The 14,202-nt window shown below is 41.7% G+C and overlaps 2 protein-coding genes across 4 annotated transcripts; both read left to right on the forward strand.

Annotated features, from left to right (window-relative positions):
- Positions 1 to 752: 752 nt before the first annotated feature.
- tbl1xr1b (TBL1X/Y related 1b) lies at positions 753 to 10,180 on the forward strand (the record flags this gene model as incomplete). Of its 3 annotated transcripts, none has more annotated exons than XM_079568580.1 (16): positions 753 to 934; positions 2,011 to 2,076; positions 2,727 to 2,830; positions 2,910 to 3,055; positions 3,345 to 3,552; positions 3,702 to 3,834; positions 4,014 to 4,155; positions 5,074 to 5,137; positions 5,217 to 5,314; positions 5,556 to 5,616; positions 5,817 to 5,938; positions 6,021 to 6,095; positions 6,172 to 6,299; positions 6,770 to 6,935; positions 7,553 to 7,654; positions 8,392 to 10,179. In XM_079568580.1, the coding sequence occupies 14 exons, from the start codon at positions 2,773 to 2,775 to the stop codon at positions 8,416 to 8,418; spliced, it is 1,530 nt and encodes a 509-aa protein (XP_079424706.1). In that variant the 3' UTR covers positions 8,419 to 10,179. The 3 variants fall into 3 exon arrangements, with proteins under 3 accessions (XP_079424706.1, XP_079424707.1, XP_079424708.1); XM_079568581.1 differs by having other exon boundaries at positions 753 to 930; XM_079568582.1 differs by lacking the exons at positions 753 to 934; positions 2,011 to 2,076 and having other exon boundaries at positions 2,773 to 2,830; positions 8,392 to 10,180.
- Positions 10,181 to 10,682: 502 nt separating this feature from the next.
- Positions 10,683 to 13,944, forward strand: b3gnt5b (UDP-GlcNAc:betaGal beta-1,3-N-acetylglucosaminyltransferase 5b). The gene is made up of 2 exons (XM_079569288.1): positions 10,683 to 10,903; positions 12,448 to 13,944. The coding sequence occupies exon 2, from the start codon at positions 12,677 to 12,679 to the stop codon at positions 13,829 to 13,831; it is 1,155 nt and encodes a 384-aa protein (XP_079425414.1). The 5' UTR covers positions 10,683 to 10,903; positions 12,448 to 12,676; the 3' UTR covers positions 13,832 to 13,944.
- Positions 13,945 to 14,202: the final 258 nt, after the last annotated feature.

A 14,202-nucleotide genomic window follows, 5' to 3' on the forward strand; every position in this document is an offset into this window, starting at 1 on the left:
GCCTTTGCTCTGCCCGATCCCGACTTGGATGGGAGACCATTTCAGCCAGGCAGCCTGGTGAATGTAAAGTGTGAGAGTGAGTGGCTGGTGGTGGTCACTGGTCGGAAGGGCCGATGACGCAAATACCCCAGGGCATCTACCCCAGGGCAGCTGTGTGAGCAGGTTGTGTAGAAATAAAATAACAGATTGAAATGATGATGTAAGGCTGTTGTTGTTGTTGTTGTTGTTGACTTCTCTAGTCTGAATGACTGAGCAGAGCGGAGAGGGTGTCATAATCCACAGTGAGTAAAGACCTACCACGCCAAAATGAGCCGGGAGGGGGATGGGAGAGGGACGCTGTTTGTTATGACTGCTGCTGGTGGGGGTGGCGCTCTCTGCAACCAACTTTCCAAGGGCGAAGGGTCCATATTATTTTTCTCTTTAAGCTGCATTTATGGAACTGGAGGGAAAAAGAAAGGAATATAAACTTACCAGAGGCAAGCGTTTGAGAAATAGCAAAGATCACACCTTTCCAAACACAGATGCAAATATCAATACTTAGGATAAAAGTCCAAATTGCTGCCAACTAGAACTGTCGTTAGACGCAATATGCGCTAATGTGTTTTTACACATATGGAAGTAGTATATATGTTTACATGTAGTAATTTAGTCTACCACAAACGTTAACATTTATGAACAGAACAATACTAAAAGATTCGTTAAAATAACAGTAGTTTTAGTTGCTCATTTTCTCATGTCTGGTCACTGAGCTGTGGCGAGTGTCTCTGGAGCCGATGCGGGCTCTTACCGCCTGCTTTTAGCATTAATTTTATATCTATCGGTACTGCATATATTTGCAAAAAGCGGTAAAATTACAACTTAAAAGAAAATATGATATATTGTAGTTCCTAGAGTAACGGAAGATATCATCCTTAAAAATCACTGACCAAAGTAGGTATGTAGCAAACATGTAGCAGGTCTGTCATTAGCTTGGCATGCTAGGTTTAGCTGCTAATGTTAGCAGGTTTAATTTGATACCAATTGTTGTAATAAAGTACACGTTAGCTCACAGAAATAAACAATAGTCATTCTAATTAATTGATAGGTGGAATTAAAAGCGTTGGCCGAGTTGTGCCCGCGCTCAAAGCATGAACTTTCATGTATAAAATCTGAATTGTTAACAGGACCATGCCTAAGTGGCGTGTGTGATGAAGGATACGGCTACAGGGCAGCCGATAGGCTAACTCCACTGAGCTAGCTCCTAGTATTGCTAACTAGGCTTATTTTAAATCGCTTTTTTGTGCTGTTTCCTTTTGTGCGGTGTGTGTGTGTATGTAAGTGAATGCGGTTGCATGTGTGTCTTTTTTTTTGCTCCTCAAAACCAGATTAAGTTCAGTATAATTTTCTTCTTTTGGTGACAGCTGACATGTGGACAATTGTCAGACAGCCTTCACGGTTTATCAGTTGAACGTGCCAGATTTCCCCCCGCACAATTACATGCATGTGCATAAAGTAGAATAAGTTTTAGTTCACATAACGTTATACTATATGGACAACAGCATTGTGATTGAGTGGGCTAATCTGGTTGAACGGGCATAAATTGGATGAAGGCGGTCAGGAGGATTCAGACTTGGTAGTTAGTGACATGATGTCAATGTGTTATTTATTATAAAGCAACTGCATGTTAATTCAGTTTTTTGTCTTGTGCAAATAATTGCCTGTTGCTATCTTCTCTCTAAATTCTCTATTGGGTGTGTAATTGCTGTAATTTCAGTGTTACATTTACATTTTAATTCATCCCAGACAAATATTACACTGCTGCATGCTTTAGATATTTATTGCCAAATTTCTTCACCTCCTTTTATTGTAAGTGGACACACCCTCTATTGTATCGCTCATGTGTCTTTGTACAGCTTCCTTAAGATGTGCTCTCTTGTTTACTCGTCTCAAAATGTATTTCCTGTGTTTGTTAAGATTTATATGGAATGAAACATTAATTTTTTATGTTCGTTTTGTTTTGTTTCTCTTCAGGGGCAACAATTCACACCGAAGAGACAAATCCTATGGCAGGGATTTGAAAACCTCTTGATCACATGGGTAGTGTATTGCATTCTCACAGATAATTACGTTTCCACTAAAGGAGCCGTAGCGTTTTAAATAAACTACTGTCATATATATAATTTATTAAGGTTAAAACCACTCAATTGCAAATGTTAGAGCAAGATTGTAAAATTGATGATTTCACAATGAAAGCATTTTGTGTAAAGAAACTTGACAACCAGCCCTTTTTTTGAACAAGTTGTCATTTTGAGGGCTTACAATAAGATGAAGCCAGTAGATTTAGTCATTGATGGAGCTCATCTGGCAAATAACAATAATGTTGATTGTTAATTGTGGATAAAAGTACAAATAATTGTGCTGTTGAACATTTTGTGCTAATTTGTTGACTAAACTGTCATTATTTCCAACAAAAATAATAATGAGGCAAAAGGTGCATGTACTGCCTTTGTTTAAGCTCTAATATGTAGGTCAGTCTCTGTGTTCTTAATAACCACTTCTCTGGTTTCCATGTGTGTACCACTTGGGTGAGCTCCTAGAGTAACGCCTGGCTCGATGCCCTCCATGTCGTGTCTCTTACTATCTATTTATGTGACTACAGAATGTTAATGCTCCAGAGAGACGATGATCTCTTTAACTGTACAGCTTTATATGATTGTCACAAGCTCTGGCTCTGCCCCTCTTTGCAGGCCCCTCTCCTGTGCTGACCCAATGGTTTGATCACCTGGACTCAAAATGAGCATCAGCAGCGATGAGGTTAACTTCCTGGTTTACAGATATCTGCAGGAGTCAGGTAGATATTTATTTTTGTATTATTGATTTTATACCAAACCTTTGGTTTGAAATGGAAATTCTTTATTATTTCCTTCTAGGCTTCTCCCACTCTGCATTTACTTTTGGCATAGAGAGCCACATCAGCCAGTCTAACATCAATGGAGCCCTGGTGCCCCCTGCTGCCCTTATATCCATCATCCAGAAGGGTCTGCAGTATGTGGAGGCTGAAGTCAGCATCAATGAGGTACTGCACTAACACCACATTCTCATTTATTGACCCTCTATACATTGATGCATTGGGTAGCTGTTTAGACAGAGCTAAACAATTAAGCAAATTCACAATTTCTTGATCAAAACACTGACCTCTGTGAGACTGAGCCTCATTGGTGTAACCCAGGGTAGTGTGTGGGGAAAACGCATTGCTCTTGGTGCTGAACTTTGTTAAAACGAAAACAAATAAAGGCATTTACAATTTAATGGTTCTATAATGGCAGACTGTGTGTTCATGTTCCTCATAACCCCCTTGTGTGCAGGATGGGACATTGTTTGATGGGAGGCCTATTGAGTCCCTGTCTCTCATCGATGCCGTGATGCCAGATGTGGTCCAGACCAGGCAGCAGGCATACAGGGACAAGTTGGCAGCGCAGCAGCAGGCAGCGGCTTGCAGTGGGTCGCAGGGAGGCGCCAAGAATGGGGAGGGCACTGCAAACGGTGAAGAGAATGGATCGCACACTTTAGCCAGTAAGCTATCCCAAACGTCACAAAACAAAAAGCATAACTGTATGTCAACCACATACACCCTTTCATTGTGCTTGGCTGTCCTAAATAGACACATAGCTTTCATTATAACTTAGTATAAGATTGTTTCTTTTCTTTTTTCCTTTTCTCAGATCACCATTCAGAGATGATGGAGGTGGATAGAGATGTGGAGATTCCCCAGAGTAAAGCCATGGTTCTGAGAGGTCACGAATCTGAGGTTTTCATCTGTGCCTGGAATCCAGTCAACGACTTGCTCGCATCAGGGTCAGTGACTGTAACTTAAGCAGCTCCCTTTCTGCAATGTTCTCCCTTTATAATGAGGCTGACTATGAGTGGAGAAACAAGTCAAATCAAGTCAGAATGCAATATAACTATGGGCATTTTGAAGGGGGTCACAGTGGCGAAAGGCTAACAATGTCTGGTTCGATGTATTGTTCGTCCAGGTCTGGAGACTCAACTGCTCGTATCTGGAACCTGAGTGAGAGCAACACAGGCGGCTCCACTCAGCTGGTTCTGAGGCACTGCATCCGGGAGGGAGGCCAGGACGTACCCAGCAACAAAGACGTCACCTCACTCGACTGGAATGTGAGTGCACAAGGCAGTTCCACTTACTTACTGCGGTTTGTGACTAGTGTGTACTCTATATCCATGCAAAGACTCGTGCAGGTTACAGAGTGTTAAACGCTGCAGTGTATTGTGTTATTTGAATTGATCTGTATAGTGCTGATCTAATGTTTATACATTGGCCCAGAAACTTATGCAAAAAGATGACCCTGTTCCTTCATCAACACCTGCAGTAGTATTTTGCTTTATTCATGCTTAGTAATCTGGTGTATTTGGGTTGTTACTTCTACTGCAGAAGTGCTTCAATCTGTATTTCCTGGATTTTGTTGCACAACAGTTAGACCCAGCCTTGAAATATCCTCCACATTTTCAGATCCCTAAACCTTCTGCTGCCTACAGATGGCGCTTAAACCAGAAAATAAGATGCAAGTTGACACACTTCATGATTTGTCCTTTCCATGCACTGAAATGATTTAATGTTTTAATGTCACATAAAAAAATCAATGCCATTTATCCAAAAGCAGGTTTATAAGCCATGCTTATGTAAGATATCTCCACTTTAAATGTAATATTTTGTTCATCATAGAAGTAGCGTCGCACAATAGTGACATAAGTAAAATTTATACTTCTAAAACTGCTATCATACATCGTGGTACTCATTCGTTGAATTTGTACAATATTAAGAAAGAAAAGAACTCCAAACCATTAAACTGCTCTGTGCTGACCTCCGTGAAGTTGGCCCCGCACCAAATGGCAATTTACATTGAAACAGTGTTCATCATAAGAGCTGGTTGGTTCAAATGATAAATAAAAACCTTCATTGCCTTAAAGTGGTTATGTTATTACACTAATTAAAATCACAATATCAATTTGATATAGAGTTCATTCTTAATCCTTCCTAAGAGAAATGTATCATTTATTGTCACCCATTTCTTTCAGAGCGAGGGCACGTTGCTTGCCACAGGATCATATGATGGTTTTGCAAGAATATGGACAAAAGACGGTAAATTCAGTTACTTAATTATAGTTATGAACAATCTTAGTATTGAACTGATTTCATTATGCCATTTTTTCTGTTGTAGGTAACTTGGCTAGTACTTTAGGGCAGCATAAAGGTCCTATATTTGCGCTCAAGTGGAATAAGAAAGGAAACTTTATTCTCAGTGCTGGTGTAGACAAGGTGAGGAATGCATATGTTCTTATGGTCCAATGATAAAATCAGTTTGGGCTGTCGTCATTGTGAATGCAGTAAAGTATGGAAAAAACACTAATCTTGTGCACACAGACAAAAATGAAGCTTTAGCCGAATTTTACCCTTAAGAATATTGTAATAAAAGTGACACTTCTTGGGCAGTAGCACAAGGATAAACTGAAAGCTGACACAACCTGATTTTCCTTACTGCTCTTTTCCGCTCCATCAGACTACAATAATCTGGGATGCTCACACAGGAGAGGCAAAGCAGCAGTTCCCGTTCCATTCAGGTGAGTGATCAATCAGTGACCACATATTTGTTTTCTATCTGCTATATTAAACCTTAATCAATCCTTATGGCGACTGTTATGGCTGTCTCAGTGCCTGGGCGTAATCATTTCCAATTCTCAAATTATGTCCCAGAACTCCACTTTTAAACTTATAAGCAACATTGAAGAAGCTAATCAAATGTAGCACATCCTTCCCACAGCTCCTGCTCTGGATGTTGATTGGCAAAGCAACAACACCTTTGCCTCATGCAGCACAGACATGTGCATACATGTGTGTAAACTGGGCCAAGACAGACCAGTCAAAACCTTCCAGGGACACACGGTAAGGCACTGCTTTGATGTGAACAGCCACCTCTGTTAGTTTTGTTTTAACTATTAATGTGTTGGTTATGTTCTCTTTATAGAATGAAGTGAATGCCATCAAATGGGATCCAACAGGCAGTTTGCTGGCCTCTTGTTCTGACGACATGACACTGAAGGTCAGATAAATATGAGACATCATAGCCACAAGTTGTCATGAAGCTGATTTGTAAGGTTAATTTCTCTTGTGTTTAGATCTGGAGTATGAAGCAGGACACATGTGTCCATGATCTCCAAGCCCACAGTAAAGAAATCTACACAATCAAGTGGAGCCCCACAGGCCCCGGGACCAACAACCCTAGTGCCAACCTCATGCTGGCCAGGTAAGAACACGTTTTTTTGTTGCTAAAAATATAAATGTTCATCTTCTGATCAAATGTTTTAACATTACGGCAGTAACGGTACATGTGAGTAGTGTATTGACGCAACAATGTTTTTTTGCACTTTAAAGTGTCATGAAAAATCCTGGTATTGGTAAATTCCAGGATTACAGGAAAAGTAAACATGACAGTGTTGTTTTTGCACTCACATTGAAGCGCTTGTGTAGCACATTAATAACCAGCATTTAGGCATTGTTTTTAATAAGATGACATATTTTTAATGAAATTATATGACCTAAGGGCTGTCATTTCCGGCCTTGCTGGCCAAAGTGATCGGCCAAAAAGGTCCGTCTTAACCCCTTATTATTAACATACTGTTTATATTTTATCTGACTAGATTTCCTGTCTTTGTTAAACTAAGCACTTGACACATAGTACTTATCTAATGCCCATTGTCTCCTTGTCTGTGCCAGTGCATCCTTTGACTCCACAGTTCGTCTGTGGGACGTGGAGCGGGGTGTGTGCACTCATACTCTGACGCGGCACCAGGAACCCGTCTACAGCGTTGCCTTCAGTCCGGACGGGCGACACCTGGCCAGCGGCTCCTTTGACAAATGTGTTCACATCTGGAACACACAGGTCCGAACTATTTAGAACATTTGCCTCTCATTAGTCTCTTTAGTGATTAGTTGAAATGTATATTGTCAAACTTGCCTCATGCATGTCCATGCTTTAGTGCCGTGGTTCTCAACTGGAGGGTTATGGAACCATTTTCAGCGGGTCCCATGCCTTTACTAAAACTTGCTGCCAATAAATTGTTTTGAAAGCTTTTGAGTAAAGCTTTTGAATTACTTAGACATTGATGTGAGGAATGACATTATTTTGACATAATATAACAGGGTCAAAATGCTTGCTATTATTAGTTAAATGAACCAGTTGAGAACCACTGTACTGTAGTACTCGAATCCCAGAGACCCTTGGACCAAGCTTTTCAGTTCAAAGTTAGTTAAATACTATTGAAATTCATAGGAGGGTGCGATGAGTGAACATTACTTGGAAAATAATAAAACTAAGGGTAGGTTATAGTGACATGACTTGGATTCGACCCGAGCTAGTCCTTAGTGGCTTAGACTCAAACACAATCTCTCAAATGTTTTTCCTTTTTTTTGTCATCATAGATGCACTGTCCTCATGCTGTGGTGTGTTAAATGACACAAAGTTCAGTTAGTCTAATCCGTGTGCCTGCTTTTCTGTAGACGGGGGCGCTGGTCCACAGCTACCGAGGGACAGGAGGCATCTTCGAGGTTTGCTGGAACGCCACAGGAGACAAAGTTGGAGCCAGCGCATCTGACGGATCTGTAAGTTTGTCTTAGGAAATTTTCAGGGCTGCAAACTTGCCACCTTTCGGCAGGGCTCACATTAACTGGCGCCCATGAACGATGACTGTTCACCGCACGAATGAGGCCATATCAGCGCCACAACAGCCCTGCTCCAGTAGCCTGGCATTCAGAATAATACACAGAGGGAATGCCGGTCTGGGCAGGATACCCGCTTTTACCGTGGCTGTCAAACTCAAACGAGCTTGTGCAATCCATTTTCTTACTATGCAGTCACATGTTCGCAAGCAGCGTCACATTTCGGATGCGGAAGTCCACTCAATCACAATCTACGGGCGGCGCACAGGAGAGCCGAGACTTTTTTTCTATTGACACAGAATAATAACACTATTGATTGCTCTTCGCTGATTGGTTTACTCCGCTTCCTGTTTGATTACGTATGTTCCGCTCTAGAAATGTATTTGACTCTAACCAGACTCAATCGCTGGTACAGCGGTGAGTCTGGATTTTTCCAGACAACTGCTCCAGTCCCTGTGCTGTTGGCGCTGGCGAAAATAAGGACAATAAGCTCTAAATTCCTTGGGGGGCTCCAAACCATACTCTAACCCCTGCTTCGACCTTTTTCACCATGCCCAAGTTTGCAGCCCTGATTTTACTTTTGAATTAAAAATCACTGTTTGCATGTGTAAAGTTGACAACATGTGGGCAGATAGTTAGTAGGCTCTTGGAGGTAATAACATCATGTTTGATCTTCTTAGGTTTGTGTATTAGACCTGAGGAAATGACCCTGGCCTGGGGGAATGTGTACATAGCCCAAAGGACGGACTGCTCTGCCTGTGTGTCACTGCTGTAGTCCCATCTGACCATGGTCTGTTTTAAAGCTCAATGGAAGTCCCCCGTGTACACTAAAGACTGGACTGCTTCAATTCTACATGCATTCAACAAATGAGAGGTGTGTAGGGACTTTAAGAACTGTCACTGACCAAGAGAGCACATTTCAATGTGCCCATTGAAACAAACTCGTCAAAACCAAATCACACTCTTGGATCCCTCATGTAACTTTGTTGGTGTGTGCATATTGCATATGCCAACCCTGTGTCCGGTAAGCATTGTTCTTTTACCTTTGGATTTTACATCGTCCTCTGATGTTGGCAAGACTGTAGGGACTTTTCACCAACATTGGTTCAAAGCATACTGTATGTACTTAAGAGCTTCTCAGAATGAAAGGAGGTGGTCCTTTTTGTATTGGACTTTACTACGACAATATTCATTTAGTGGTAAAGTGTCCTATTCTCAACGTTTTATCCTCAAACTTAAGAAAGGTTTTTGAACATCAGGTTCTTGGTGGTTCTTGGGCCTCTGAGTAGAGACTGCTCCTGTCTCTGACGCCGTAGATGGAGATGTGTGAATGATTGCAGACATGCAGTTTGAAAACTGATTCAAAGAGTAATTAGGTGGGAGTAGGTCCTGAAGGTAGACCTGTCACGGCATCTTTAATGACAATTTATTGCCACTGTTTTGCATATTTCTTCAGTTATTGGCTGGTTGCAAACCAGTGCTGAATGATAATCAGACTAGGCTGCTCATATTGTGCCCTTTTTCAAGCTTGGTCATTAAACATGAGACATTTCTACCTTACATTTAAAGCTGAGGACTGTTTTATTGTAAAGTCCACAGCCTTCACGCCCTGTCACATTGTTGCTCCTATGGTTCGCCATGCCTGTCAGGTGGTTAGATTACCTCGTGCTCTATGAAGACAGGCCGAGGTCGGGCCTATGCACATAAATACACATGCAGTTTTTGAACTTGATGTTTTTAAGGCAGGTCTGTGCTGGTTGTCTAACAGGGTGAAGCCATTGACTTGAGGCGTATAACTTCACATAACAAGGTTATCTGCATATTCAACATATATCTGTGCTATTACAGCAGACTCTTCTGTACCCCACTCATAGGGGGGGCTTAGTTTTACTGTTCATAGTAGGTCAAAGGATGGTTGGAAAAAACGGCTTGTTCTCATCCATTACGGAGGAGTGTCTTTTTAGTTATAAAATACCATTGAACAGTCATAGCCAAGCCAATGAAGAGCTGTCTTCAAAGTGAGGCTTCCTTTTGCACTTTAGACTATAATGGAGAAACAGGTGTGTTTCTCTAAGCCATCACACATGGGATCCTCAAAGCTCAGCCAGACACGGCTGCAGCTTCACATTCACTGCATCCGGCTGTACCTGAGGTTTCGCTCTGAATGTCACTTGTGTTCACATATTTTGTACTAGGCTGCTTTAATACAGCAGTTGGACTGTTCTACATTTTGAAATAATGTCTATGACAGTCGAATGGTATTTTATAATATATTGTTTTTAGACAAACTTTTTACACTTCATTCAAGTGTGCTTGCTATCTTTTTGTTCCTTCTGAAAGTACTAACGTTAATTCTATCTTTGCTATGTCAGAGAGCCCTTCAAGATTTTGTATTCCTCAAAACCTTTATAATTCCGGTTTATTTGTAACTATCAATTCAAATTACCAAATAAAATTGGGTTTTAGCTGTTGATGTGTGATAATAAGACATGTAAATACCAATTGGGAGGTTTTTGTGTTGTCTTTCCCCTCATCTTTGTTGTACTCACTCAGCTGATCTGATCTCAAGGTCTAGAATAAAATCTATTTTGATAATATCAGTGGAATGCATTTAATTGAACTAGTCTCTATTGAAGAGGCACATTACTAATTGTAGATTTCACGTTTTGAAAACAGTCTTATGGTAGTAAGTAAATGGACAAACTAAATGTGGCATTTCAAAAGCCACTGAGAAACAAAATAGGTTAAAAAGGCAATTAATTTCAACCTAAAACCTAACCTTTGTTTTTTTAGTCCGTTGAACAGCAGGACAAGCATGTGGCTGTATTTTATGTGAATTTACACATTTTTGCTACCACAGATCTGTGTACAATAGTTAAACACTGTAGTTCCAGATTGAAATCTTTAAAACAACAGTTTCTTCAGTCCAGTGCTCGTGTGACCAGGATGACATCCAGAGGGCAGGCTTACGAGTGTGTGTACTTGGGCTTCTGTCAATAGGCCACCCCCACTCGCTCTTTGAGGGTGGGGACAGAGGCATCAAGGCGACCGGCAACACATTTTCTACCAACTTTAAGGGTGGCTTCATAAGAGAAGAGAGGAGCGTGCTGTCAAAGTCCCTCTGAGGGAGGCAGAAGTGACTACTGTGAGGAGCGGATCCGAGCACGCTGAAGTGAAGATCTGGTTTTAACGGTAAGTGTCGTTCAATGGTATGTGTCCACCACCACCCCCCCGTTAGCGTTACAAATCTATTTATACAAACTTTGACTTTAGAAATATGCCTAAGGGAGAGGGGCAGCGGAAGAACGAAAGGTTCAAACATGGGTAAGTGCTGAGGACAGACGCATAATCTACATGATCATAACTACCGAACTTACAATTGGAAACCTCTATTTATAGTTGGCAGAAGACAGAAGCACCTGTTATTGAGCAGATCAGCTTCTCTGCCTCTACTTTGTATTATACAAATGGCTGTAAGCTCATTTGTGTGTAACCTGAATATGTGCCTGAAAAATGCACCTTGGTTCTTGCTGCTTCCCTGAACTGTCATGTGTTCCCACATGACAGTTCTAGCAACGCTATTCACATATAAATTGTGTGTTGCTCAGGAATCCATTTATGTCGATCTGCTCAGTGGGTGCAAAATTGAAAATATTTTGAATTAAATTAAATTAATTAATTGAGGAACTTTGCTTATCTGTCCTGTATCACTTCTGCGTAGTTTCAAATGGGTATCTGACTGAGGACCTACTGTCAGTTTAGTCTGTAGGATGAGCGTCATGGAGGAGGATAGTGTGAATCACACAAAACAAGCCCATCATTGACCTCATTAGGCACAGGCCATCCGCTGCTGTTAAAAGAACTAAAAGAAGAATACTCTGGGACATCCCAAGCTCTGGGCCCATCCTGATCCCCCTCATGGTGTTAGCACAGACCCATGCGGAAGCGGCCTATTCTCATCCTGCATTATACACACACACTGATGTGACGTGGACCATTGTGTCGCAGGGCTTTCCATGACTCTCAGCGGTTTTCAGGGGGTCTGCAACTTAAACCCCTCCATTATGGAACAGGCTGCATTTGCTGTGCTGGCTTTTGCATTCAGCCCTGTTAACATGTGTCTCAAAATGGTTTGTAACTTTACAGTGGTAATAATTTTAGATGATTTGTTTTGTATACTTTATTGTCCCGTAGGGAAATTTGTCCTCTGCATTTAACCCATCCTTCGATGCCACTGGGGAAATCTGTAAGGAGCAGGAAGTAAAAAGGCACCAATAAATATCGGAGGTTTTTGCAAATTTCCACGTACTGGTGATATAAAGCACACGTTGATAACATTTTTAAGGTCAGTGCGTGCCAGGTGTCATTCTGAGAACTGACACGTACTGACCTGTTTTTGTGGGAAACCTCATTTTTATCACATTGTTGAGGCTTCCTGTCACACATTTTCATGTAGAGTTAATAAGAATTGAGTGTACGCTTGCATATTCATTTCTGTTGGCCTATAAAATATTTGCTATTTTAGCCTAGCTTTTTTTTTATCATTTAACTTTTAATTGATCATCAAAGAGGCCAACAAAAAAAAATATTTTCGAAGCAGACTAGAAAGGAATAAGTACCCATAGAAATGCAAAAATAATTAAGTACTGGCAGAACAAAGGTTGGTTTAAAAAAGAAAATATCTGATACAGAAATTATTCAATGACAATTGTAATAATTTCTTCTGGTTTCTTTAGTCCCCAGATGGTGAAAATGTAATGCTTGGTCTTGGCTTATGGGACGAGTGACTGTGATGGGAGCCCTTTTCCAGCAGTGACCCCTCTAATGAGGATGGGTTCACCAAATATCGCACTTGAACACTAGAGCATCTCTGATGACCACTCCCAACTCTTCTGCCTCTCCTTCTACTTCTCTTAAGTAATGTATGTATGTAAAGGCATCACGAGTGGGTGACCAACCATCATAATGTTTGTTACCTTCCGTCGGCTGAGGAAATGCCAATGTGTGCAGCTGATGAGCACTTGCCTTGTGCTGTCCGTGGTCATGTTGTGCTGGGAGCAGCTTGATACCTCTGTTGTCAGCCACGTCAAATCTGTGTCTTTTCGCTATCTGGTCAACCGCTTCAGTCTGGTTAACAAGAGTCTCACCATCCCAAGAGAGCAGGCTCTGCGCTTCAGTAACTTTCCATACCTTTTGGACCATCCTGAAAAGTGCAAGAACCAAGATGTATTGCTGCTACTCTTTGTGAAAACATCCCCCGAGAACGCTCAGCGGCGAAATGCTATCAGATCCACATGGGGCAATGAAACATTCATCCAGAACTCACTGGGTGTCACAGTCAAGGTGCTATTTGTGTTGGGATTTCCAGTGCCCTCAAACTACAGCCCATACAGAGGCGCTTTTGGTCCTCAGGAGCAGCTGGAGTTTGAGGACAAGCTTCACCAAGATCTTATCCAACAGGATTTCTTTGACTCCTTCCACAACCTAACTCTGAAGCTGCTCATGCAGTTCCATTGGATGCATAAGCGCTGCGCTCACGCTCGATTCCTCATGACAGCAGATGATGACATCTTTGTGCACATGCCAAACCTGGTGCAGTACCTCCAGGATATGACCCGCCAAGGAGTGACTGACCTGTGGGTGGGCAAAGTGCACAGAGGGTCACCACCAGTACGAAGCAAAAGCAGCAAGTACTATGTGCCCTATGACATGTACCAGTGGCTATCCTACCCTGACTACACAGCTGGAGCGGGCTATGTGGTTTCAAGTGATGTGGCAGACAAAATCTATCATGCCACCCTGACCCTGAATGCATCACTTCATATTGATGATGTGTTCATGGGCATCTGTGCCAATGCTGTCGGTGTTTCTCCTCAGGAGCATGTGTATTTCTCAGGTGAGGGTAAAGCCCCCTATCACACCTGTATCTACAGCCAGATGATGACCTCGCACGGTCACGTGGAAGATATCTACGATCTTTGGAAGGCTGCTGCACATCCCGGACAGAAGGAGAAAACCCAAGGGCTGTTTGGAAGACTTTACTGCTCTGCTATCAAAGCGGCTCTGCTCTGCAGACCTTACTACATAAACACCTACCCATGCAAAGCAGTGTTTTCATAGTGTTACCGACCGTCTGTGTGTATCCTACGGTATGAAAAGTGGATTTATTGGCGCAGTCTTCAACTCTCACTCCTGCCCTGAAGTGTGTTCATCTCGGATACACATGTTTTTAAATGAATCATGTACATATGGAGAAATGTGGGGATTTTGTCTTAAACAATTTTCTGTAACTGACTGCCTTGTGAAAGTGCAAGTGACACAGGATGTGCCTTCACAAACGGCAAATGTTTCCTCAGCCTCATGTTTCGTCAAAGACATCAAATGTGCCCAACAATGTTTTTTCCCCAGAGTTGCAGTATTATATCCTATTGGACCTTGTCATTTTATGAAGATATCATTTTTCTGTTTTCTGACTTTTTTTTTTACTGTCT

This window comes from Gobius niger (assembly GCF_951799975.1).
Source record: "Gobius niger genome assembly, chromosome: 13".
Lineage (NCBI taxonomy): Eukaryota > Metazoa > Chordata > Actinopteri > Gobiiformes > Gobiidae > Gobius > Gobius niger.

What these genes read in the sequence shown, in the direction of transcription:
- b3gnt5b (XM_079569288.1), top strand. Translation starts at nt 12,677, where the DNA reads ATGTTTGTTACCTTCCGTCGGCTGAGGAAATGCCAATGTGTGCAGCTG.